We start from the raw sequence: 24,773 nt of genomic DNA on the forward strand, positions 1-24,773 counted from the left end.
TCTGCAACAACAAAAACCAAAAGTTTTTCTGCAGTCTCTCAGAGAGCAGGGCTATTGAGATAAGAAATGTAACCCCTCTTCTATCAATTACAGGTACCTATAGCATTGAAGGGCCTGAACTTTTCAATTCATTATCGATACCATCTTCTTTGACTGCTTATTTTGTTTTTCATAGTATGTGCCATGATATCTACAAGGAAGTTTACATCTGCAGTAGCCGTTCTGGAGCGACCACTTTAAAGAACTCCCTTCCAGTTTCTAGTACAATTTTGGTTCTACCTTCAAGCAAAGGCTGTCTCTGTCAGGTCCTTGGATTGCTCACTTATGTAATGTTTTTCTACATTTTATGATGTCTTAGTTATTTATTATGAATCAGTATTACAATTTAACTGCTTTTGCAGTGCTCTAAGAACCTCAATCAGCAGGCAGAGGACCACCTGTTCAAGTATTTCTGAATTTAACAGGGTTGAGTGAGAAACCTGATGGGTCCTAATCCTCAGGTCATGGAACATAAATATGTGTTTAAGTGCCTTGCTAAATCAGGGCCATTGTCAGGAGGTGATGTTGCGATATGATGGCATTCAGATGGGATACAATGGTATCTAATGTGATGTACTCTAGCTGGAACATCACAATGTTGTGTTGTGGCATGACCACTCAGCATGATGGTAGTGCATCAGAATGCTGCGGTATCAACACTGGATCAGAACCGTCCATAGCAGTGAAACGGCACAATAGGGTGGGCATCGGAACGTCCCTGTGCCTTGTTGGAGTGCGACGGTGACGTGCAACACCCTGTCACTCACAGGGGATGTCGTGAAGTCCCCTAAGCGGGGGAGCACGGAAGGTAACCTCCCTGGAGTACAGCAAATACAATGACTGTGGTGGTGATGGAAAGAAAATGGCCATGAATGCTAACCTTAAAGCGACCCCCTTCACCTCCCTCATGTCCCCCATCTCTTCCTATAAGGCCCAGCCCCGGAGGGCTCCACTCCCTCAGCCCGCCCCATGGCAGGCGGACTCTCTCCAGCCCGGCGCGGCTACGGGCCGACTCTGCCCGCCCCGTCCCGCCCCCTTTGAGAGGCGGGCGCTGGGGATGGGTCGGAGAGGCAGGAAGGGGAGGGAGCGGGAGGCCGCTGGGGTCCCGGGCTCACATGACCCTGGCCGCTGCCGAGATGGACGGGGAGGTGCCCGCAGGCGCTGGGGGAGCTGGCACAGGTACGGCAGAGGGGGTGAGGGCTGCTTTGCCCCGGGAGCCGGGCGCAAGAGGAGAGGGTGTCGGGGCTGTCTCTCTCTCTCCCCCCCCCCCCAAGGGAGCCGGGGGCAGGAGGAGGGGGTCTTGGGGGTGTCTCCCCCGGAGGGAGTGTGGGGGCTGTCTCTTCCTTCTCTACCCCAGCTGGGAGATGAACATAGGAGGAGGTGGGTTTCAGAGCTGTCTCTTTCCCTTCCAGTTGAACTGGGGGTGTCAGGGATGCCTTGCTCTTCTTTGCCTCCCCAAATGAGTGAGGCAGGGGAGGGTGTTTATCAGGGCTGTCTTCTCCCCTGCCCTCACCCCCCCCCCCAAAAAAAAAAAAGCTGAGAAGGGGGCATATTAGAGCTGCCTTTCCCTCAGGAGAGTTGGGCAGGGTGTGTGTGCAGGTGTGTACCAGGGCTATCCGCTCCCCCTGTTTCCAAAGAGTTGGTCTAGATCTGCAGAGATGCCCCAGCCAGTCCCAGTCCCCAGAGGGACTTGGGCCGAGGGGTAGCAATGTGTCTTCCCCATATCTTGGGGATGACCAAGCCACAGAGAGGCAAACTGACTTGCCCAGTGATTCTGTTGATCCTGGGCTCTATTTATACTAGGCTTACTAGCCTAGTCTTTCCAAGGTTTGATCTCAGGCATGAGTTGAGTCTGTTCTCATCCTGTGCCTAGCCTGCCTTCTTGAGTAGGGAGAGAGCTGGTAGTGAACTCATGTATCTTGGGAGATCATGGTGCCTGCCTGCCAGAGAAGCCCTATTACCGCTGGAGGGTAAAGAGGGCTAATGAATTGAGAAGTCAAGTGGTTTTATCCTGGATGAAATGTGAACAAGACCACAGTATGTTCAGGGCCCCATTTGTATTTGTTAAAGACGTGGATATATATACACACACACACACATATAATTATTTTTTTTAATGGTCCCCTTCTTCATAATTTAACATGAAAACTGAATAGTCCAGCAAACTGTGAAGCACTCTTAATGGGAGTTATATAGCTGGACACTATCACAGCTGCTAGAATGACTTTAGTTGAGTTTGTTTTGTTTTACTGTAGCTATCTAAGTGGATTCAGTGACACTTTAAACACATGGGGAAATTTATGATGTTGTTTGCTATGTATTGTCATCATAGACAGCCTGGACAGACTGTCCAGGATGTGGAACACTTCTCCTTTCCCAATAAACACAAGCCAAAAATAAATCCCAGCTTGAAAAAGACATTCAGCTGCATTCTCTTATAACTTCAGCATTGGGAGCTGCTCTCAAGATTGTGATGTTGGGTGAAACTTACGGCATGTTCTGCCAATGGTGGTTATGCAACGAGAAAGGAAGGGAGCTTCTGATGTCGCTTATTTTTTTATTTGTTTTTAGTATGTTTTTTAATTCACTATACTTTTGGTAGTTAAAGAGGGGAGGAGGGAGGGACAGCTGTATTACCACCTCTAGCCTTCTGCAAGGCATGATACAGCCCCCAGAAAGATGATCTATTGGATATTAATCAGATATCAAGCGCAGAAGGACACTATTTTTTTTGCCAATTTTCTTGTTGAGGGAGGAGAGAGGGATTCCGTTCACTAGAGCAGCTTCAGACAGCTGATCGCTATTGTTCTGTGGATAGTGTTTTGTGTCTGCTTGGAAACACAGAAAAGTAGAGTTAACAAAAAGTAAGCAGGTTTTATGCATGAAAGAAATAAGAAGTTTGGTAGGATTGCTTCCAGCATCAGGTATGTGCGTCCTTTTGTTAATTCTACAGAAACAGGATTACTGCATTTCCCCCCCCTTGGTCATGTTTGTAAAATAAATCTGGGATGTTGCTACCCAGGACCAGTGTAAGAGCTTGGAACAAGTGTCTTTGTGTCCTGTAGTGCCAGAGAGAGGCTTGCTTAGGTGTCTGTTATGAAAAGTTGTGATCCAGCTACTTTAGGAGGCTTATAATGATGAAACCGTGATGGTGTCTTGGCATAGGCTGCCCGCCTGCTTCTAATCTGATTTTCTGTCATGCGAACTTCTGTAACTGACTGACCTGCTCATCTTCATTTGGCTTCCTTTGACAAATATTGTATTGTAAACAGTGGGAGTGAATCTGTACTGGGTTTTAGTGAAGGAAGCTTTGGCTGTGGAAGGGAGGATAGATTGCACCATTATTTTTCTCTCTAGCATCGTGGCGTGGGTTTGATGGTCCCAATTTAGTCTGGCCTGTGATGGTTAAGCTCCTCTTATGTAAACTACCATAGTTTGGTTATGTATGCTCTAGGAAGGCCAAAGACCTTTCCTCTTCTCTGCAATAGTGAGGCTTCAGCGAGGCTGTTGATGGATTTTACTGTGAAGGGACAGGGAAACTACTAATCCATGTGCCTTTCTTTGTCTATAAAATGAAAGGTACTTTTTAACAGAATCTAGTTATAGAAGTTTAAAAAGTAACTTATGTTACTGGTGCAAGCCACTCTTTCAGAAGATATCTGGCACTGGTAAGTTAATTTTGTTGTTGTTTTTGCCTGTATTGTAGTTTGTGCGGAACTGATGATTTATTATGGCTGGTCCTGAAAGTCAAATGCACTGCTAAATTCAGATGTTTGTTTCTCTAGTGGTTAATCTTCAACTGTGGAGAGAATTGTACCAGTGGCAGGCAAGTGGAATTTGCACAGAATCCCCCCCCCGCCCCTTCTGAAGCTTTTCAGTTCTAGAATCTGGTCTACACACAGTGGCTGGGAACCCTACTCTTCAATAATATTTGGAATGGGGGGTGAGAGATTGTTTTAATTGGTATTGTCTCCAAACTGGTCTTTTGCCAATGCACTTATTTTACTGCATGATAAAGCTATAGTTAAAATACTTTGCCCTTAGTCTTCCCCTTAGATAACTGCTGCATGTGCAAGGGAAGAAGAAATGATAGCGGAGCAGGATAGTTGCTTCCTTTGGATGGGGTTCTCCTGGCCTGAGTAAAGGGGTGAGGGTACTGCGGAAGCTTGACAGTTTCTTTAGTTACAATCCATGAGAAGTTCTAAAGGCAGTTTCATATTGCTGGGGGATTCTAGCAAAGCTGCTGTGGCTGGTGACTTCCTGAAAGCCATCTTCAAACAGGGAAGTCTCTTGGACAGCAGTTACGTGCCTAGTCATTAAAATCAGGTTATCTTGTTGAGTTTAGGGGGCTAATCTTTGTTTCAGTTCCTCTTTGTGTGCTTTTTACCTTCTGTCATATCCATATGTTAGGAGCAATGGTTTACTGATCTTGAATTGAGGACCGAAGTCTGCACTGGCCAGGACTTTGCTCTTAATGGATTTTCTACTGTAATCCTATTATTTCTCCAATTTGTAGCTGTATCTCACTTAATTATTATTTATTTGTATTCTTGTAGCTGCAAATTGAGACTGGGATCTTCTGCCTTGCTTCTGGGTGGAATGTGCTCTGTATACAGTATAAGGACTCCTTATTTTATCCAGATTTGGAAAATCACTTCATCACTAAGAGAACTAGCAGCATGGTGGTTGAGCAGAGAGGGCACAGGGCTGGGACTCAGAAGACTTGGGATCAATTCCTTGTTCTGACCCAGAATCACTGTGTGACGTTGGACAAGTGATTTAATTTGGCCATAGGTTTCCCTTCTGTAAAACGCTTCTTTGTAAAGCATTTTGAGATCTGTGATGGGAAGATGTTTTAGAAATGCAAAGTGTCATTTTATTAAACAGTGCTCAGGTAACATAGTACCCAAATGTTTTGAGTGGTGCCATCAACTAACTCCCTGCCCGATCCACAGAATCAGAAATGGAGGCTGGAGCAGCCCCTTGCAAGGGCTGAAGTTCTAGGACACATGTTTGAGACTGAAAAGGCTTCACCAGAAACGCTCAGGTTGGAGAGTAATGAAAAGTGATGATCAAGATCGTGCTAATCCCCATGTCGTAATTCTTTGTGAATTATCTATTGTGGAATTGAATAGGTAGCCTTTTGGGGTGTGTGTGGTGGATGGGGTGACAGTTGCATGCAGCTGTGTGTTGGAGAGAAGGGAGTAGCAAAGATATATAATTCACAAGCCCTCAGCTAACAGAAGTTACAGCTGAAGGGAAACCTAATGGATAGTTCTTTGAACCTGGTCAGAAGAATGCCTTTTCTTCCATGTTGAACTCAGACCTGCATAGCAAATAGGAGATTCTACTGGACAAAGTGGACTGGGTTCTCCTGGGTCTCTCCCTGCTAGATCAGATGAGTTTATAGGAGACCTAAAAACAAGAATAACTTATGACAGTTGAGTGTCAAAAGCATGCCAGGCCCCTTGATGGGGAAAGGCTTCCTTACAACATGTTTTTTGAGTTGCTGTTTTCTCTTTGAGATTTCATATTTCAAGTCTAAGTAAGACTTTTCAACATAAAATAAATGAGGGAAAACACATCGAACTTTCAGCTGAGAGATATGGCAGGTTCAAGGAAGGTTGGTGTGGACAATGGGGAATTAAAAGGGAGGGGAGAGAGAGTTTAACTGACAGTGTAAGTAGATTGGTATGTTTTATCTGTAACTCTTGTGGCTTTTGTGGAAATGCAGAAGGGGAAGGGGAAATGCTGATGAATGATGCTTATATTATTGTTTCAATTCTCCTGGCTCAAAAGTGTGAGTGAAACAACTGTGTTTGCCAAGGGGAAATCTGAAGTCTCCACGTGCATAAATGTACAGTTCTGGCTTCCCTCTGTTGAGATGAGAAGCCACCTCTTCTCCCTGAGGCTGTGACCTGTGATAATGATGAGGAAATTTCAGCTTCTCTTCTTGAAGGGTTTGCTGTGTTGCTTCCAGAACATTTTTTTCTCTTCTTGTAAGAAAGCTGCAGTTGCTAATATAATAAGTGCTTCTGTGACACCTTCCACTTGAGGATGCCTGATCCATTTAAAAACATGAATTAATTCATCCTCAAAACACCCTACTGATGTAAGGAGCTGTTAGTTTACCCATCTGTAAAATGGGAATAACAAAGTTTGGAGAGTTTGACTTGACAGAGCTTGCCCAGGAGTAAAACCCCTAACCCTTGATTCTGCATCCAGAGATTTAACCTCCAGACCATAGTTTCTCAATCTGTGGTATGTGTAGCCCTGGGGGTATTCGAGACACAGGCAGGGGGTATGCGGCGAGAAACCCAGTGAAGGGAGCTGGCCGGCAGCCCGTGGCTTCTGGTGGCTGCCGGGCGGCAGCTGCTGGCTTCCACCCAGTCACAGCTCCCAGGTGGGAGCCCGGCAGCACCTCCTGCGTCTTGTGAGCTGGGCTCGCAGCTGGGTGGCTGCCACCCATGCCCCAGCTCTGAGGTGAGAGACAGCCTCCTGCATCCTGCCTTGAAGGTGGGCAGTAGTTGCCTGCCGCCTGCCCACATCCCCAGGTCCCAGCCTGCGTGGAAGCCTCCTCCACCCCAGCTCGGATTGGGTGGCAGTTGCCCACCTCCCGGGCTGACAGCCAGGTGGCAGCTGCCTGCAACTTGCCCAGGTGGCAGCTCTCCTCCCCGGCTCTAAGCCCGGTGCCCAGGAAGCCAGGCAGAGAGCCCAGCAGCTTGCCCAGTCCTGGAGCTGGGCTCTACCCACAGGTTTACTTGTCAATTTCACTGCTGTAGCTGGGCAGTGAAATTGACAACTATGACAGCCCCAGATTTTACCAGTATAAAAATCTGGAGGGGCCCACACAGTGTGATTTGCCCCAGGCCCGCACCTCCCTAGGGATGGCCATGGGGAGCGCTGCTATCCACTCTGGTGGGCCGCTAGTGCCTGCTCATAGCTCACAAGTTCCCACTTGTGTGAGGAGAACACCACATGACCCTGCCCTCAGGCCACAGTGATTGGCTGGCATTGATCTTTGCTCCTATATGGAGGAAGGGGAGGAAGAAGGAGGGGAGAAACAGCAGGGGATTTTGTGATCTGCCATCGCCACACAGCATTGCAGAACCCAGAACTCTCCTGCTTTATGAGAAATACAGTCGTCCAGCAGTAAAGGGGAGAAAGATTGTATTTCTCAGAGTGGAAAATTGAGTGTTGGGGTACTTATTAAAATTTTCAGAAGTTAGGGAGTACTTGCTACTTAAAGGTTGAGAAACACTGGACTAGACCACTACTTTTTTAAAGTAAATTGCATTCATGCATACAGAACTGGTGTAGTATAGCAAAGAGACCTGTATTTGCCAGTGGAATCTGCACAATATGGACTTGCAAGATCTTGTGATCCTAGGGATGACCAATGGCAGAGAGTGCAAATTGGGAGTCTTCCTTTCTTGTTGTACTAGGTGCATGCACACAGAAATGTATCAGTGAGCTGCCATTACTGCAAGCGAAGGATGGTATCAGTGACTACTTTTGCCCAGATTTGTGTACGCTGACATAAGGGTGCAAAAAGAGCAGTTTCCTTTGTGTTATTCTCTAGGTAAAGAGATGGGTTGCAGAAGGCAGCTAAATTCCTTGTTTGTTACTGACACTCTCTTATGCTGTCATGGAGCACTTCATATTTGATATCTCTGGCATGTATATGTTCGTGTATATGTAAACCTTACTATATGGTCTGGTGAAATCAAAGGGAATGTTTCCACAGGTGTAGGTATGCAATTCTTTACAGGGCATGGATGACAAGAAGGGTTCAATATTTTATTACTTCAATGGGGGGGGATGTGCTTTTAACTTTCATCAGTTGGCTGAATGCAGCTACTCATACCAATGAATTCACACAATTATCCACTACTCCTGGCCAAGAATCTTGGGTCTGTTCCTGGTTTCTTTGACAGTAGAGTGAAAAATGGGCTGCAGAACAGCTTTAGAGTATGTTGTTCTGTGGGGTTAATATTAATTCCCTGTTTTTTCCCAAAATACTGACAGCTGTTCTGCAGTCCTCCTGTTATGTTCTCTGACTGTTGGTCTGCAAACACAGCCAATACAAGTGCAAGCTTAACCTGCTTGGTCACCCAGGTTGTATTACGCACACTGATGGTTTTAACAATTATTGTTAATACACATTGACGTTTGTGGAATCATAATTTACATGGTGCTTCACATGCATAGACAGTCTTGCAATTTAAATAAACTACAAAACATTTCAGGAGAGATTGGGTATCACTAATGAGAAGAAGGGATTCATTGAAGAGGTGGATGTGAGGCAGAGGACTAGGAGAATAAGGGGGTGCTTGATAATAGATGAGGACAGAAAGAGTATTGCAGGTTTTAGGAGTAGCATGATTCAAATTGTGATGGGCAAAGCATGTCTTGCAGAAATCGTCAAGATGGGGTTTCATTCTGCATTTGCTTCCCAGTGCGAGGTCTAAACCCCATGAGGAATCTAGGTGCCAGCCACATTATTAACCATTTGGAGGCTGAATACTTTTCTAGGGTTGCTCTGAACCTGAATTGGGCTGGATTTATGTCAGCGTTCCAAGGGTTACAGACCAAACATCAGAAGAGTCAGGATTTCTCCTGCAGGTTCTTTCCCCCGTGGTCCTCCTCAAATGTTGGATGCCCATCTTTCCCCTCCTGTCTGTTTTTAAGGATTGCCATTTCTTGCTGAAGCTCTGGTTTGGAGAACAGTGCAAGTGTCTTGTTGTGGAATTCCTACTTTATTTTATACGTCGACAAGCAGGATGATGAAGAGGTGAATACTGGCATGGAGGGGGGTTGTACATTAGTGTTGGTTGACCCTGTGCTCCCAGGAAATGGATGGGTCACATTTTATCCAGTCCCTGTTTAGAAGATTGTTTTCCTGTCATTCTTCCTCTGAACATGAGTTACTCACATGACATCACAGAAAACCATGGAGTTCTGTTTGTGTGAGACGCTCAGATAGCGATGAGTCTATGCATGAAATAAGTCCTTAAATAACCGTAAGGTGGGAAAGGGTGCTTTCAGCGAATTGGGTTCAGGCGTGGGGTGGGGATGAGATAAGCCCTCTCTACAATGGTATATTCAATTGTACGGTTTATAGATTCTTAAGGACCATTAGATCATCTAGTTTGATCTCCTATGTATCACAGGTCACCCAGTTATCCATGTCTTAACAAACTTGTGTTTGCCTGAAGGATATCTTCTAGAAAGGCATGCAGTCTTCCATCAAGAAATGGAGAATCCACTTAGCATTTCAACCCCTGCCCTGGAGTGTATTCTGGATCTGGAGGCAGGTTACCTGAAAGCATACCATGTGCACCAGGCCTCTTTAATCTGCAATTTGGAACAATCACTGGGGTATTTGTTGTTTAGATGGTGCTGTTTGTGTACACGGCACTGGGAGAACTGTGCCAAATAGAAAACAAGTCCCTGTCCCAATGAGCTAAAGGCATGAGAGGGTACAGATCAAGAGAACAAATTCAAGCTGTCTTAGTGTGGTCACTATTGCTAGAATGCTTCATGGGAATAGGTGGGTATTAAGAAGCTTTTTAAGGGGGAGGGTGGAGTTTGATATGCTTCAGAAGGCTGCCCCAGATGTATGAGGCAGCATAGAAAAAGGCCTGAAGTCAGAAATGGGTGAAGTTGCTGAGGAATGATTAGGAGAGAAACTTAGATGGCTCATAGGACCTGTGGGGTTGGAAAGAGATGAAATAGAGGTGGAAAAAAATGGATAAGAGCTTCTGAAGCTGATCTAACTAGTAATTAATCTCCTTGATGAGACAGCAACCCTGAAAGAAGCTGTGGCCCCAAACTGTACACCTTCTAAAAAGGCAACCAAGTAATTAAAAAACCCTCTTGGTGTTGGATTAGGAAAGCAGGAATCGTCTCTTACAGGGGCTTTTCTGGTTGTAGGAATGTGAATTAATTCTGTGGATTGATTTTAATATTATGGGATGATTTGTGTCTGAGTATTGTTGACTGAAGGCATTTAATGTCACTGCCAAGCTGAAGGGGTACTGCCTTTGATAAAAGATTTACTTATCGAAGTGAAATATCAAGTGCTGCCCTATCAAAGATGAAACGGGGGAGGATTCTTCCACTGCATTAGAGAACCCGCCTCTTACCTCACTACCTTTATCCTGACTTCACTGTCTTCCACCTCTCCTTTCCTATTTCCTAGTCCCTAGAAACCTTTGCAGCATCTATCTCATGGCTGGAAGGACAGATATATTGCAGTGTCATCCAGCAGTAAACCACATTAACAGTGAATCAGGCTATACTGATCTCTTGCAAGTTATTGGCACGTAAATCTTTTAGAAGCTATTATATAGGTGGTTGCCAGGTGATTTGTTATCCTGTGCAATGCTGAGGTTTCAAGGCTTCCTTCTTTGAGTCACATTAGCAGGAATCTGAAGACTAACTAGACTTGTGGGATAAGGTCACTTGTCCTGGATTTTGTTTGCTTTACTTAAAAAAAGTCCAATATCTGAGGAAAACAGAACAAACTTCCTGATCTCAATGTCTTGACGTAGTGTGTCGGTGGACTTGCAGATGGACTAGTTTTCTCCTTTATCAGGACTTACAGCAAACAGGATGTTAAACCTTATCATAAGGACAGGGATTTCGAGTCCAGAAAAAGAGCCTTTTATTCTGCCTTCTGTGAATTAATTTCCATTTCCATACCCCAGTGTTCTACAGTTACCTGCTGTTGAGCCGTTGCTTGAAGCCCCTTTGTTAAGTCACTGGAGGACGTTAACACTTTTTAATCCTAAAGCAGCCAGATATTTTCTGCTCACAGATGTTTAGCCCAGTTGAGCAAGGTGGTTCAGCTCCTGCCTCCTTGGAAAGGGAGCATGGTTACAGCTTCCCTTTGCAGCGGGATTGGAAACAGGAAAATCTTTATTTCCCACAACCCATGAAGCACTTATATGAATTTATCTGTTGCATATTATGTGTAATTATGCAGTAAAGTCAAGCTGTGTAGCTGAGCTGCAGTATGTCATCTAGTAAGGGAGCACCCCAGATTATCACCCCCTTTGTATTTCAGAGCCACTCTTAGTTCACTGATGATGTGTTGCTTAGAATTATTGGGGACCTGTCAGTCCAAGCTGCCCAGCTGAGGTGCTTGACTTCATTGTAAAAAGCTGCGCTGTCTCGGATGTATGACCCTTGGCGTGTGAAGTTGGAATCTTATCCAGAACTTGCTGAGAGTGAAAATTTGCCCAGTTAGCTGCCCTAATCAAGAAGCCTCTTGTCTGGAGTGTTAGTGTACTGCGATGCTAAAATTGTTAATTGGGCTAATTAATTCCCACATACCACAATATGCTATCATAGAGATTAATTAAGTTCTGTCAGGTGAAGTGTCTCCTTTCTTTCTAATGACATGTGAAAGTAATAGCTTAATTCCTACTCTGCTGTTTAAAATAAGTTTCCTTCCTTCCACAAGTTGTTCTAGGCAGGATCTCAGAGTGCTGAGTTAGGTATTCACTTAGTTTGGCAGATTCTGCGGTGGTGGGAGCTGCACAGACAGGAAATGCAGGCCTCATAGCTGGTTCACAGAACAAATCTGGCCTTTAACAGAGAAGCAGCGCTGGCTTCATGACTAGGTATAATTGGTGATTGCTCATGGGTGCTGTGGAGAGGGAGGTACTGAATGTGTTAAGAGTGGAGGAGGTAGTTAAATGAGCACAGCCTCTTGTGGAAGGAGTGGCTTGGTTGCTCTTCTGACTGGTGTTGAGGTGCTGTGAGAGGACATAGCAGAGGAACAGGATATTTTAAGGCTCCTTCTTTCCACTCAGTTTTTCCTCTCAAAAACTGCGATTTTTCTCTTCCTTCTTCAGACTTGGCAAAGTCTCCAGTAAGTGAGCCGAGCGAACAGGAACAGCTGCTAATGCAGACGCCCCAGGGAAACCCGCTGCTGCTCTCCCACACCCTACAAGAGCTGTTGAGCAAGGACACGGTGCAGGTGGAGCTTATACCTGAGAAGAAGGGCCTTTTTCTGAAACATGTGGAGTATGAAGTTTCCAGCAAGGTAACATGGGAGAACACGGGTCTGTGGGAAAATGTGTTCTCTAGTCTCAGGAGCTTCCATACGATTGTTTAACTTGTATTCAAAAGCCAGATAATTGTTTTTAATCTGTTTGATGTATTCGTGATGGTGGTTTGAGTCAGGCATTCATATAGGTGTCTTTTGCACAATTTCATCCCTGCAGCTTAATCCTAATCTCTGCCTTTCTAATACTGGGCATCTCCAAAGCTGGGACTGACAAATACTGTTGTCATTTAGTAAGGTGAATGGACATCCTCTGAGGACTAGCGCATAACTACCAAGCTCACTTGAAGGCTAGACTGTACATGGATGCAGGTGTCTAGAGCTGGAAGTCTGGTATAACAACTAATAGTCTGCATCAGTCTGGTATTTCCAATTTGCTAGTTCATGAAGTTGACAGCACTTGACTCTGAAGTCCTGTCCTTTATATGTGGAACTGATATGGCATAGCCAGCAGCAGTGCTGCAAGTTCTCCCACACCACTCCCAAGTCACTTATCCAATCCTGACTGTAAGGACAACCTTTGGAGTGAGAGGGGAGCTCAGTTTCTATGTCCCATTCAATTTTTGTCCCCTTTGTGAGATTGCTCATTAGTGTCTTCTGTGATGGTTTGTCCCATTCTATCTGTCCCCTAAGAACTGGCCCAAGAGTACCAACTCACTCCACACAGGTCACTAAAGAAGCAATTGTCCGACGGCAGTTGTAGCAATTTTCAGTCATTACTGTCCTTAGCTAGCATCACCTTCAAGACACAGGTTTGACAGGCTTCTTATCCCATTACCAATTCCCTGAGCCATCGTTCTTCCCACAGTTCTCTTTCTGCGTAATGAGATTCTTCATAAAAAGGCAGTAGCTGTGCCTTGGGCACCAGCTGAAATCTGCAAGAACAAATCAGACTGCTGATTGCAGAGCAGATACGAGGAGGCCTTAAGAGCTGTTTCCATTGTGCTCCAGTTATTTGTCTCGTTGGGTTATTTCTGAAATTGCACAGCCCTGCAATAAGAACTAGCAGCATATGATGCAAATGTAATGTGGATGGATGTGATGACAGTTAGTCTTTTCAACTTGCCATTCCATCAGCCAAATGTGGTTTTTAAATTACTTGCCAACGTGCTTCTTAAGTGTCCCTCTTTATGTGCTGCATCACTCATTTTGGACCCAAATTAATCTCCAAACCCTGGGTTTTCACGTTGTTCATTCCTGCAACCTGGCATCAGAAATGCAAAAATCCTGAAACTAAGGTTATAAGGAACTTTAACACGGTCTTAGGGATCCCACAGCAATTCCCACTTGCTCCTCATTCTGCTGCATGACTCACTAAAATAGGTCAAACAGCTGGGTTTTGGAGCTGAGAACTATGCTTGCTTAAAGCTATTTTGCTGGGTTGGTGGCTGCTACCGGGAACTGGAATTGTGATTTAAGGAGCATTTTGATGCTGGTGTATTCTATAGTGTTAGGGTGCTCATTGCATTGTTACTTTGTGTGGAGGAATTATGTGGAATCACAGCAAGGTTAGGGACTTCTATTACTTCCTTCTAGTGACCCAGAGAAAACACTTCTCTGTATGGAATTTGAAATGTGCTTTTTGCTGAAACTCTTGTTCCCAAAGGGACCTACCCCACCAGTAAGCTATCCAATTACACACTCGAATGGCTTAATATAAATGGAGAGGTGGCTGGAGGGTTCTGAGAGACTTTTTTTTTTCCTGTTTGCTTAAAGAAGTGGTCCCCAAACTCTTTTAGTCTACGCCCCCTGTTATCTGGTCTGCGCCTCCCCGGGAGCAGGGCTGCAGCTGGGGCCAGAGGCTGGGGGCCAAGACTGGGGGTGGGGTGGGGCTGAAGTGGAGCTGGGGGCAGAGCGGGGCTAGATGGTGCTCCCTCTCCGCCCCCCATGGGGGCTGGCCTGGGCCCTGCCATACCCCTTGAACATTCTTCCGTGCCCACCTAGGGGGGGTGCACCCCATAGTTTAGGGACCACTGGCTTAAAACAAATTCAAGAAACGTACCAGTCATTCTCTTGAAGTCCTACATGTGGCTTTAGCACAACCTGGTTGCAAGGAAATCACTGAAATGCTGCTGTTGTCCTCCCTGAGTGATGTGTGGTTTCTCTTTCTGTTTCAGCGCTTCAAGTGCTCTGTGTACAGGCGATACAATGACTTTGTGGTGTTCCATGAGATGCTCCTTCAGAAGTTCCCTTATCGCATGGTGCCTGCGCTTCCACCAAAGAGAATGCTGGGAGGTAAATTTGGGTCTTCCTAGTGACTGGATGGACTCTGGTGCGAGTGCGCTCATGAGAATACAGTTGAGAATGCACGTGTCTCAAGAGTCCATAGCATTTGTTTTTCTCTGGTTCAAAAAGCAGTGTTGTCATTGTAGTGCAGACCTTGTGGGAGGCACAGTACTGCACTGCTAGAAGTCCTTTTCAGATGAGATTAATTTAAAGTTCCACTGGTGACTCTTCAGGTGCAAGTTGACATTCCTGTGGCATTCATGAAAAGAGTAAGGCTAGTCCTAGATAAAGGATAGGCCTAGGAGTAGGATAGAGTTTCAGCTATTTCTTCCTCAGTAAAGTAGGTTATAATGTCCCTCGTCCTGATGCACATTGGCGAGTGTAGAATGACTACTGTACCATTAAGCAGTTGCAGTATGTGCTATAGCGCATCACTTTGAAGTGCCCTGAGTACAAAAGATGCTCTGGACATCCCATCTCTTCTCCGTGGTGGGAGAACCATAGAGATGGAAAGTGGGGAAGGGGAATCCTTTGCATATTAAAAGGTTTAAACACTCCCTTTAGTGAGTGTGGCTTACTCCCACTTTTCTTTGTTCAAGCTTATGGCCTTTCATTTACAAGCAGAGTATTTAGCGTCTCTGGGCAGTGTCATCTCCCATGAAAATCTTTCTATACCAATACTGATCACATGAATTAAGTAGCTGTCTATATATAAAAGGTATCTTCCTATCAGAGACATCTTTGTTCTTCTCTAAGGGAAGATCAGCCTGTCAATTCCTTCATGTTACAATGTACTTGTGGATAGTGAAATAATACTCCAAGCCAGACTACACATCAAAGCTACTTTGGATATATTTTTCTCTAGTCTGAAATCTTGACATTGTTTTCAAATTTTATTTTTATTATTTAATATGTGACATCAGTCTCTTATACAGATTTGTTTTGTTTCTGGTTTATCTGCTAAAGAACAAGCCTTTTACTGTCTTGTCTTCTGCCCATATTGCCAAGTTTAACATTTCACAATAAATTATTCATTTAATTTAAGGAGTCCACATTATGCCCTAGCAAAGAAGAATCCAAAATCGGTGAAGTGTTCTGGAGCAGGGTTTAAAGTGAACCAGAACAGGCCAGAATGATATTCTGGAGCTACTCTGGTAGTGTTGTCAACTTCTGTAGAATGTTAGGGGTGTGGGGTTTTTTTGTTTTTAAGTCTAGCTCTTGAGGTTTCAAGGATTAATGCTTGAATGTGACCTGATTCAGAGTGGTCTGTGAGAATTTGCAGCCTGAAACAATACCTGTGAGAGGAGTGACGTGCTCCTGTTAATATTGGTGGAGAGTTAACTCTTAAACCTAACAATAACCCATGGCAACAATACTGAATGTCAACACTATTTCACTGCTGATCATTTTATTGAAGATCAGTCAGATCAGATATCATGGAAATTAGAGATGCAAAACATCTATTAGGTTATCTTTTTTCATCCCCATATTAGTACTGGATTATTCTCTACTATATATCTTACACACAGAATAAAGCAGTGGATCTAAATGGTCCAAATGTTGGAGCTTCTATCACTCCCCATGGGCCTCAATTCTGTAGTCCAACAGATCTCACATTTAGGAAGTTATTTGCCTGCTAATTTTTTTTCCATCTTAAATTTTCCTTTTTAAAAATTTCTTGTTGCTAGTTCTAGCCAGGGTTGTGAATGACCCATAAAGAAAGGAGGTGACAACAATCACTAGATGAAGAGTGTGTAGCAATTGGAATGGAGCAGAGTTTCACCACTCTCTTCTACCCTTCCATGCACTTTGACTTGAGTTTGTCTTTCCTCCATTGGAGAGTGGATGGTAGTGAGTACTGGTGACCTAGAAAACTTTACAAGAAACAAACAAACAAACAAAACCCACAAAAAACCCACAAAATGTACAGATAAAATTCTTCCTGGTAATTGCTATTTCACTTCATGTTATCGTGGGTCGATGTCTAGTTAGATTAATAAAACAGGGAAGCAGAATTGCAGAGCACAAGGTTTTAGGGAGTCTGAGTGAACTTGTGACTCGAGCAAATCACTTGGTGGGTGAGGATCATTTTGGGACCTGTGGAGGCCAACCAACTCTCAAGTTAAAGGTCAACTGGGAATCAAAAAGATACGATGCCCCTCACTGCCCCCTTACAATGTGAAAACGTTGTCAGGGACCCTTCTAATAAGTGGGGCAATGGGTCACTAGGCTATTTGTGTGCTTAGAAGGCTGCATCATTTTCCTTGCAATCCTTTCGCCTTCCTTTAAAAAACAAAAACAAAAAAAGTGGTTGGTGGTTTTTGTTTAACTTTATAAATATAAGATCTAGACTTTGGCATGATGTTTGAATTACGTGCATAGGGACATGACAGTAGTCCAAGGGTTCTCAAACTGGAGGCTGGGACCCCTGAAGGGGTCACAGGGTTATTATGGGGGGGTCACGAACTGTCAGCCCCCACGCATGTCGGGGCTGCGTCTGTCAGCCCTGTGCACGGCTGACAGCCAGAGCCCTTCAGAGCTGGGTGGCCAGAGAACAGCAGCTGCTGACTGGGTGCTCTGAGGCAGTACCACCCCCAGCAGCAGTGCAGAAGTAAGAGTAACATGACATTGAGGGGGGGGTGGTATGGCATAGGGGGGCTGCTGCTTTTTTCAGTGTGGGTCATCACAGCCTGAAATTTTCAAAGGGGGTCCCAGCAAAAAAAGTTTGAGAACCCCTGCAGAAATCTGACCCCCTCCCATTTCAGGGAGGATGGGTTGCTGAACTTGTAACTTGACAATTAGGAGCTAGGGGAGCTGCACTTTAGGGTTTAGTTTGTTTAGAATTGCCTTCCAGATCCTCCAAAGGTCTCACCACTGTCTTCCATGAAAAGAGGAATACCAGTCTTAACAAAACAAATTAACAACAACAAAACACACCACAGCTAACAAAAATTCCAACCCAAACAAGAACGTCTGAGGAAAATATTTTGAAGCCATATTTCCACAATGGAAAGGAGCTAAAAAGGGCACAGATGATAATTATGCTTCCTAGATCATCTTTTTAAGATATGGGATGGTTCACTTTGTAGTTGGGATGGTGTTTGCAGCTGCTACTTATAATCATCTGGTTTGCAGTAATCTCCAGAGGCCCCCCGCAGGATAAGGGTCCCGTTGTTCCAGATGCAGCATAATCATAACGGAAGAGAAACTCCCTGTACCCAAGAGCTTGCAATCTAAGGCTCCAATCCTGCAAATTGACACATGCTTAATTTGGCTCACCTGATTAGTCCTGTTGAGGTCAACAGGTGCTGAAGTGTTTGCAGAGCTGGAGCATTAGCTAAGACTTGCTGTAACAGGCCCTTTGAGGGGATTTACAGTGTTCTGATAGTTAATGGCTAGACCAGTGAACCCAGCAGATCTTTGCATGGAGTTGACTGAAGGCGCACCGATGGTGCAGTGGTTTTGCTGCAGATGTCAGTGCAAAGGAGCAGTTGGACGTGGTGCTGCCTTTCCCTCTTTCTGAACCTGCTGCAATGTCTAATTCATTAAAGCTAATATAGTGTTCCCTCCTGTAGCTGACCGCGAATTTATAGAGTCTAGGCGACGGGCTCTGAAGCGTTTCATTAATCTGATGGCTCGGCATCCCCCGTTCTCGGAAGATGTGCTCCTGAAGCTCTTTCTCTCCTTCAGTGGGTCGGTGAGTACTTATTAGTGATGCCAAGGATTTGCGCAACTTCCTGTGCACTGGGAAACAGTTACCAAGTTTATAGCTGCTTATTGCTTGCATGTTTGTCATCCCCCCAATTATATCCTGGCTACAAGGGGCGAGTGGAGCATTTCCTCTGCACAAGATATCTCTGCCACTGGCCAGTGGGATGTGTTGTCATCTCTGCAATGCTGTAGGCATGATCTTTTGAAAATAATGCTCTTTCCTGTGGCAATATGTCGGACCATTCCTTATCTCTGATACTCCCCAGAAATATATTTGACCAGGGGAGAGCTAAGAAACAATGTTTGTTTTTTCAGTCTCTTAATTCAGGCTTCTTAGCACAGAACTTCCTCCTCAGATGAATGTGGCATTTGAGGAGGACGGTTAACATTCGCATGTCGAAATTTTAGGGGAAGGAGGTGATACGGGAGTTGGAAATTCATAGAGAGAAGTGAGTCGGGGGCCTATAAATGCGATCAGTACGTGGAATCACTTTTTTCAGTGCCTCTTTGGCATAAAAGGTTGGGTTTTTGTTTTTAGTTTTTTTTTGTTTTTCTCCCCCCTGCAAGGAGGAAGAGTTAAATGCCACAACATGGCGGACCCTTTTAGAATGTAATAAAAGCAACCGTTTGTGGTTTGTTGCTTTAGTGCATGAAGAGGCCCAAGCTTTAAGGGGATTGAAATGGCCGTTTGTTGTCACTGTGTGACTTGCCTGATGGGTTTAATTTATTGGCTGGTTGGTGGTGGTTTCTTTTGTTTTTCCAGGATGTGCAGCACAAGCTGAGGGAGTTGGTCCAAGGAGTTGGAGACGAGTTCATGACTTGCCCACTAGCCCCCCGGGCCAAGGTATTTTTCTTTATGATGCATAATTGCAATCTTAATACCCGTTGCCCATGTGCACAAGGTCTTGTATCTGTTGGGTAAAAGAGAGGGGCTGTATTTGAAGAAGAAAGGAGAAATTTCCACAGAGTTGTAAGGGACCCTCTTTTGACTTGATCTTCTGTCTTCTTCATAACAAAGCATATATAGTTAGTTATTTCTAGACCCAGTATGCCCAACCTGGGCCTAGCAATGGTGGTAGTAAAATAGCACAGAAATAGTGTGAGAGAATTCTTTGTCCAAATGCACATTCTTTCATTAACTATAAATAACCTGCACACTTGGAAAGTTCAGCCTGTAGGTTGCTGTTCTATTGTGTCATTAACCTTCTCTGTCAATGAGAGATGCTATGAATTTCACCATTTTTAGTTTAGTTTTTGTTTGTTTGGGTAAGGCTGCTGTAACCTGATTGCATCTCTTTCTTGCTGAACCTGACATCATTTCTCCCAGGAGTTGCTTGCTTTTGCAGAAGTTCAGCCTGGGGTAAGGGGAAAATAAAGCAACCAGTGAAGGGTTAAATGTTGCATAGGGGTTTTTTAAAAAAAATGTATACCGCACCTACCATAATGGGGCTCTGGTCCATGACTGGGGCTCCTAGGTGCTATTGCAATACCATCATCATTATTTATTTGCACCTTTATTACTCAGCAGTCCTGCCTCCTATGTGTGTATTATTCACAGTGCTTGACACTAGGGACTATTCAAACTTTTACTGATGTGAGCTCAGCAGAGCAAACGGCTATGGGAGACTGAGATGGATCCTATTGTGGCCCGTGCATCACCAATGGAATTGTTAACTAAGCTCTGGCCGCACAATCTTCTGCTGATGAGGCACAAGCCAGAAGCAGCTCAACTGAGCATTTAATACCTGCTGGAGTTTGCAGGGCTGCAGTTAGAATTCTGACCTGGAACCACTGATAGGCCTGGAACACCATAATGCCATTTTTAATGGCTCCTCTCAGAACATAACTATTTTAGATATCACCAGGCTAATACTCCTAACCTCTCTATTCGTGACTTATTGTGTAACTGAGTCTATTACTGAGCTCTCTTTTGCTGCCTCAGGACTTCCTCCCAGCCGACATCCAGGTCCAGTTTGCTGCCAGTAGAGAGCTTATCCGAAACATCTACAATAGCTTCTACAAACTGCGGGATCGTGCGGAAAGAATAGCTTCCCGAGCCATTGATAATGCCTCAGATCTTCTCATATTTGGAAAGGAACTAAGGTAGGTTAGGGTGTGAGGACGAGAGCACATTTCTTTGAACAGCCTTGAGCAAAGAGAGCAGTAGGTGTACCCAGTGTCTGTGGGGATAAGGCATGTATGTCTGAAGACACATGGCACAAACCAGGATCACTTTTTCCTGTTGCAGAGAGAAGAAAACCTAGTTGGTGTGTTCCTCATGATGAGGGAGGGAAAATGGCAATACATTGATTGATATTCTGGATCTAATTTACACTTGCATGAAATGGTACAGTCCCCAAGTACATGGGCGTGTGGTTGTGCATATTCCTAGACCCTTCTACATGCTGTATTTGTTCACACACTCCTCATTTTTGTTTTAAATTGAAAACACTAACATGTGCTTGGCAGTGCACAGTTCCCTTCATTCTCTTTCTCGTGTGTGCATACACTCACCCACATACCAAACTGCTATCACTGCACTTTGCTGCTAACTTGACTCTTCCCGGAGAATAGATATAAACTTATTGCAGCCTGATTCCTAGGGGATTCTATTTACCTAGAGCCCCCTAGTGATTTTTGAGAGGGAATTTCCAATAGCTGCTGGGAGGGGTAAATCGTCAGACAAACCTAGCTGCTTACTGGGATCTGACTCTGCTTCTTCTTTCCTCTCCCAGTGCTTTGGGCTCAGACACTACACCACTTCCCTCCTGGGCTGCTCTGAACAATAGCACGTGGGGGACTCTGAAACAGGCCTTGAAAGGCCTGTCTGTCGAATTTGCGCTCCTGGCTGATAAGGCTGCACAGCAGGTCAGTTCCTCTGCTATTTGCTTCTCCTGTATAATTGCAGTTGATACACTGAGAGGTATGTTTTGTCTTGTCACCTCTTGATTCAAAAGCCTTCTAAGCATGGGTGCCCCACAAATTACTCCCCCTTTCTTTGCAGCTATACAGGCTTTAGTCCAAAGCCATGTCCAGCTGGTCAGGTATACTACTGGGCACCTTGTTCTGACTGATGGAATTAACAAACTCATGCAGGGAAAGCATAATACGGAGGGGAAAAGGGGAAACCTTTTAAAAGGTTTAAAGAATAAAGAAAATAGTGACTGTCCCAAATGGTCCAAGAATTCTGCATTCCGCCTGATTAAGATCATGTGATGGATATAGTCCAGCAGGACCTGTTTCTGTGTTAAGTTTTGACCTTTGCCACTTGTTAAACACTACATGAAACTCATTCAGACAGAACACGAGGTCTTGCTGCTGTAGAAACAGTACATTGTGGTGTTGACCATTGGAATAATATGAGCATATGACAGTCCAGAAAGGTGAGTGATAGTTTCCCTTCACTACAACCATCATTCCATGGTGCTAAAGATGTTCTGGGTGCTTTATAGATAAATAAGACCAGGTTCCTGCACCAATGAGCCTACATAACACAGACACAGGAAGGGAGATGGGACACAAGAAGCAAGTGCTGAAGTTTAGCTCCTGTCTAGTCAGCTCTGCTTTTTGTTTCGTTAAGTCTTTTAAGGGGGCAGTGTTGGTGTTTATAGGTCACCTGGAATAGGTGTGTCTTAAAGAGGGAAGATGGTGGGTTCTGTGAGTGCAGGGGTTCCAGACAGAACTGCATGGAAAACCTCACAGGACTCATGATGCCAGCCTCTTGTTGCAGTGACCAGGCAATCAGAATGCTTGTTTGTGCTCCAGTTAGTTCTGTGTTCATCCTGGTTTCCAAGGCTAAAGTTTCAAGCCCCATTGTGAGAACTGCTTGATGTAGCTATGTGTAATAGCTTGTGCACCTGGGGGAATATGGTGGAGAGTAAACAGACTGGGTGGGTTTGAAGAGCTGTGTTGTGAGCTTGTGCCAGGCTTATATGAAATGTACTTGTCTCTTGTTTTCTAGGGAAAACAGGAAGAGAGTGATGTGGTGGAGAAGCTGAACCTTTTCCTGGATTTACTCCAGTCCTATAAAGTGAGTGTTGCTGTTTCTCTGCCAGTGAGAAAGTTGTTTAGAACGGTTCTATGCTTTTTCGAGGGTGTAACACCAAGTGAATGGAAAATTGGCTGGAAAGTCAGTTCAGAGGCAAACTGGCATCATGTAGAATGAGGGGAGTGGTTCTTACCCTTGGTGAGCTCTGAAGTGTTACTGATCTGCTCTTGGCTCCTAAAAAATCTTGCTGGACACCAGAACTTGCAAGGAGCTGAAGATACCCATCTGCTTCACTTGTAGGAATCAGCTAATCTTTTTCATAAGTAAGCTATTTGGGGGACAGGGGAAGAGAATGAATTAATGGGCCAGCCCTTTGCATGTGAAGACCTGAGTTCAGTTACAAGTGAAATGAATTTTACAATCTCAGCCTACTCCTTCAGGGACACTGTGCAAAAAAGTATCTAAATACAGTTTAACGCAGTTGGCGGCAGCCTTCCTGAAGAGGCTCCCAGTCCAGGACTGGAATAGCAGGGCGCTGCAAGCTAACACTGATGTTAATTAGCAATGTTTTATATTGAAAAGGGATACACAGATAGGAAGCTTGGTGTTGATAAAGTTCAAGGTACATTGGCAGAGATGCAGCTTCAGATCACCTGCTGTACCTCCTTTTTTGGCTCTGAGCAGTTCAGTTTCTCATTTAAAAAAAAAAAAGACTTTGATATGTCACATGCAATTTCTAAACTGTGGACTCTTACATGCCCTCAGCTGTGTACCTCCCAGACGTATACAGTCTCTCCTGCACGAGGCCCCACCATCCCCCATGGCTCCTTGCCTTACATCTAAATTCGGGTGTGCGGTGAATATCAATTGTTTCCTTTCTTCCTGAAGGATCTGTGTGAGAGGCATGAGAAGGGAGTACTGCACAAACACCAGCGAGCTTTGCACAAGTACAGCATGATGAAGAAGCAGATGATGAGTGCCACTGTGCAGAACAAGGAGCCAGAGTCCATGGAACAGCTGGAGTCACGAATTGTGGAGGTAGGGCAGCGGTTTCTCTGTGTGTGGGATGGAAACCTCTTCTTAATATTGCCATAATGTGGCTTATCAGTGTTTTTGGAACAGGCAGAAAGGTTCACTCACAGACTTCAGTTTTATTCAAATTAACTGCTGTGCAGCAAGGAAAGTGCATTTGTTCTGCAGAACACTTACTGCTGGTGTTTGGTGTCAAAAACAAGGAGGTCCTATATAGCTGCCATTAGAAGGTGCAGAAATGCACAGTCTGTATGGTGGAAAGTGCTTGCTTTATGATCTCACCAGTTGCTGCAAAATGGGCATTTTGATAAGTGCTTGAGTTACAGGGATAGAGAGAACTCCTTGCACTCTGGTGGTATGAGTGGACACTGAGGAATGATGCATTCCGGCCCACCCCCTTGGCACTTCCCTCCTGGACAATGAGGTTAACTGGGTTTTTCATATCTCAGCAGGAGAATGCTATCCTGACCATGGAGTTGCGGAATTACTTTTCTCTCTACTGCCTGCACCAGGAGACACAGCTGATCCATATCTACCTGCCTCTCACTTCCCACATCTTGGGGGCTTTTGTCAATTCCCAGATCCAGGGGCATAAAGAGGTAAGTTCTTAATTTTGTCTCCCTTCCCCCAAATGAAAACACGTATTTGCATTTTGTTTTGCTCTTTCTCAAATTGGGGCTGTCCTTTTGAAGATAGCGCAGATAAACTCAGGGTGTGCCTGCACGCGTTCATTCATTTTAGTCCCCTCACCCCCATTCCCCAATGTGACTTTTGCTTTGGAGCTGGCTGACAGTCACATGTGGAACGCTGGTTATTGAGTTGTGGATGCTGTGTATTTGCTAGCTGGATCTGCTTTTTGTTTCGTATTAAACAGCAATTATATAGAAATAAAAAGAACCTAACAGGCTGCCTTGTTTATGTTTAAATAAATCATTCAGCATTTCCTAGGTTCAGACTTCTTTCCATTCATTGCTTTATGAAAGCGTTTGTTAGGGGAGACAATCTCAGTGGAGGGCTCTGATCAAGCCTTTGAAACTCTCTTCCCTCCCTGTGTATTTTGGTAAGGATGACAGGATCTTCAGAGAGCTGCACCAGTTTGATGGAAGGGTGCTCTGGACTCACTGGTTTTCCATGTAACATTTCTGCAAATGCATTGGCTTTTGACCAACTTCCAACACAGCTTAGCGCTGCTGGGTGATGAGGTGATGACCCATCAAGCTGTTTTGCTTTCTCTCCTCCAGATGAGTAAAGTTTGGAATGAACTGAAGCCAAAGTTGAACTGCCTCTTTGTGGGACCCAACAACATGCCAACACCATCGTTGTCACCCCCGGAGGGCAACTTCTTTTCCAATTAAATGCTTTGATATCTGACACTGACCAAGTCGAACTGCAGTCAAGAGAGGGGTGTGACCTCTATCTCCAGTTATTAAAATGAATCCTCCAAACAGCTATTTTTATACTGCTGCTTTGAGCTGCTCTCTGACTTATGGACAGACTGGAAACAGGGCAGCACATACAGAAAGACAATCTCTTAATTTTTGTTCTTTATTTTGAAGTGCCATGGGGCATGACTGAGATTCATTGCCCCCGTGGCCCTCTTGCCTAAGGACTGAAAGTGGCCTGGGGCATCAAGTTTCGCAGTTCAGCTGTTGCTGAAGCCCCATGCTGCTCATGCTAACTGCACATAACAAGCTATTTACA

The 24,773-nt window shown here is 44.7% G+C and overlaps 1 protein-coding gene across 3 annotated transcripts; it reads left to right on the forward strand.

The window, feature by feature from the left end:
• Positions 1 to 1,093: 1,093 nt before the first annotated feature.
• Positions 1,094 to 24,536, forward strand: SNX8 (sorting nexin 8). 3 transcript variants are annotated; one of them, XM_067550848.1, is made up of 11 exons: positions 1,094 to 1,218; positions 11,904 to 12,094; positions 14,233 to 14,350; positions 17,917 to 18,038; positions 18,816 to 18,896; positions 19,995 to 20,155; positions 20,788 to 20,920; positions 22,014 to 22,082; positions 22,929 to 23,078; positions 23,522 to 23,671; positions 24,314 to 24,536. In XM_067550848.1, exons 1-11 carry the CDS (start codon positions 1,155 to 1,157, stop codon positions 24,425 to 24,427), a joined length of 1,353 nt encoding a protein of 450 aa, XP_067406949.1. In that variant the 5' UTR covers positions 1,094 to 1,154; the 3' UTR covers positions 24,428 to 24,536. The 3 variants fall into 3 exon arrangements, with proteins under 3 accessions (XP_067406949.1, XP_067406950.1, XP_067406951.1); XM_067550849.1 differs by having other exon boundaries at positions 23,525 to 23,671; XM_067550850.1 differs by lacking the exon at positions 1,094 to 1,218 and adding an exon at positions 11,546 to 11,669.
• The last annotated feature ends 237 nt before the right edge of the window (positions 24,537 to 24,773 follow it).

The sequence above is a fragment of the Emydura macquarii genome, unplaced genomic scaffold (assembly GCF_026122565.2).
Source record: "Emydura macquarii macquarii isolate MOO-44397 ecotype Brisbane River unplaced genomic scaffold, CSIRO-AGI_Emac_v2 contig_1348, whole genome shotgun sequence".
NCBI classification, from domain to species: domain Eukaryota; kingdom Metazoa; phylum Chordata; order Testudines; family Chelidae; genus Emydura; species Emydura macquarii.

What these genes read in the sequence shown, in the direction of transcription:
- SNX8 (XM_067550848.1), top strand. Translation starts at nt 1,155, where the DNA reads ATGACCCTGGCCGCTGCCGAGATGGACGGGGAGGTGCCCGCAGGCGCT. An exon ending in CTGATAAGGCTGCACAGCAG is followed by an intron (nt 20,921 to 22,013) that starts GTCAGTTCCTCT and finishes CTTGTTTTCTAG; the next exon opens with GGAAAACAGGAAGAGAGTGA. An exon ending in TGGAGTCACGAATTGTGGAG is followed by an intron (nt 23,079 to 23,521) that starts GTAGGGCAGCGG and finishes TTCATATCTCAG; the next exon opens with CAGGAGAATGCTATCCTGAC.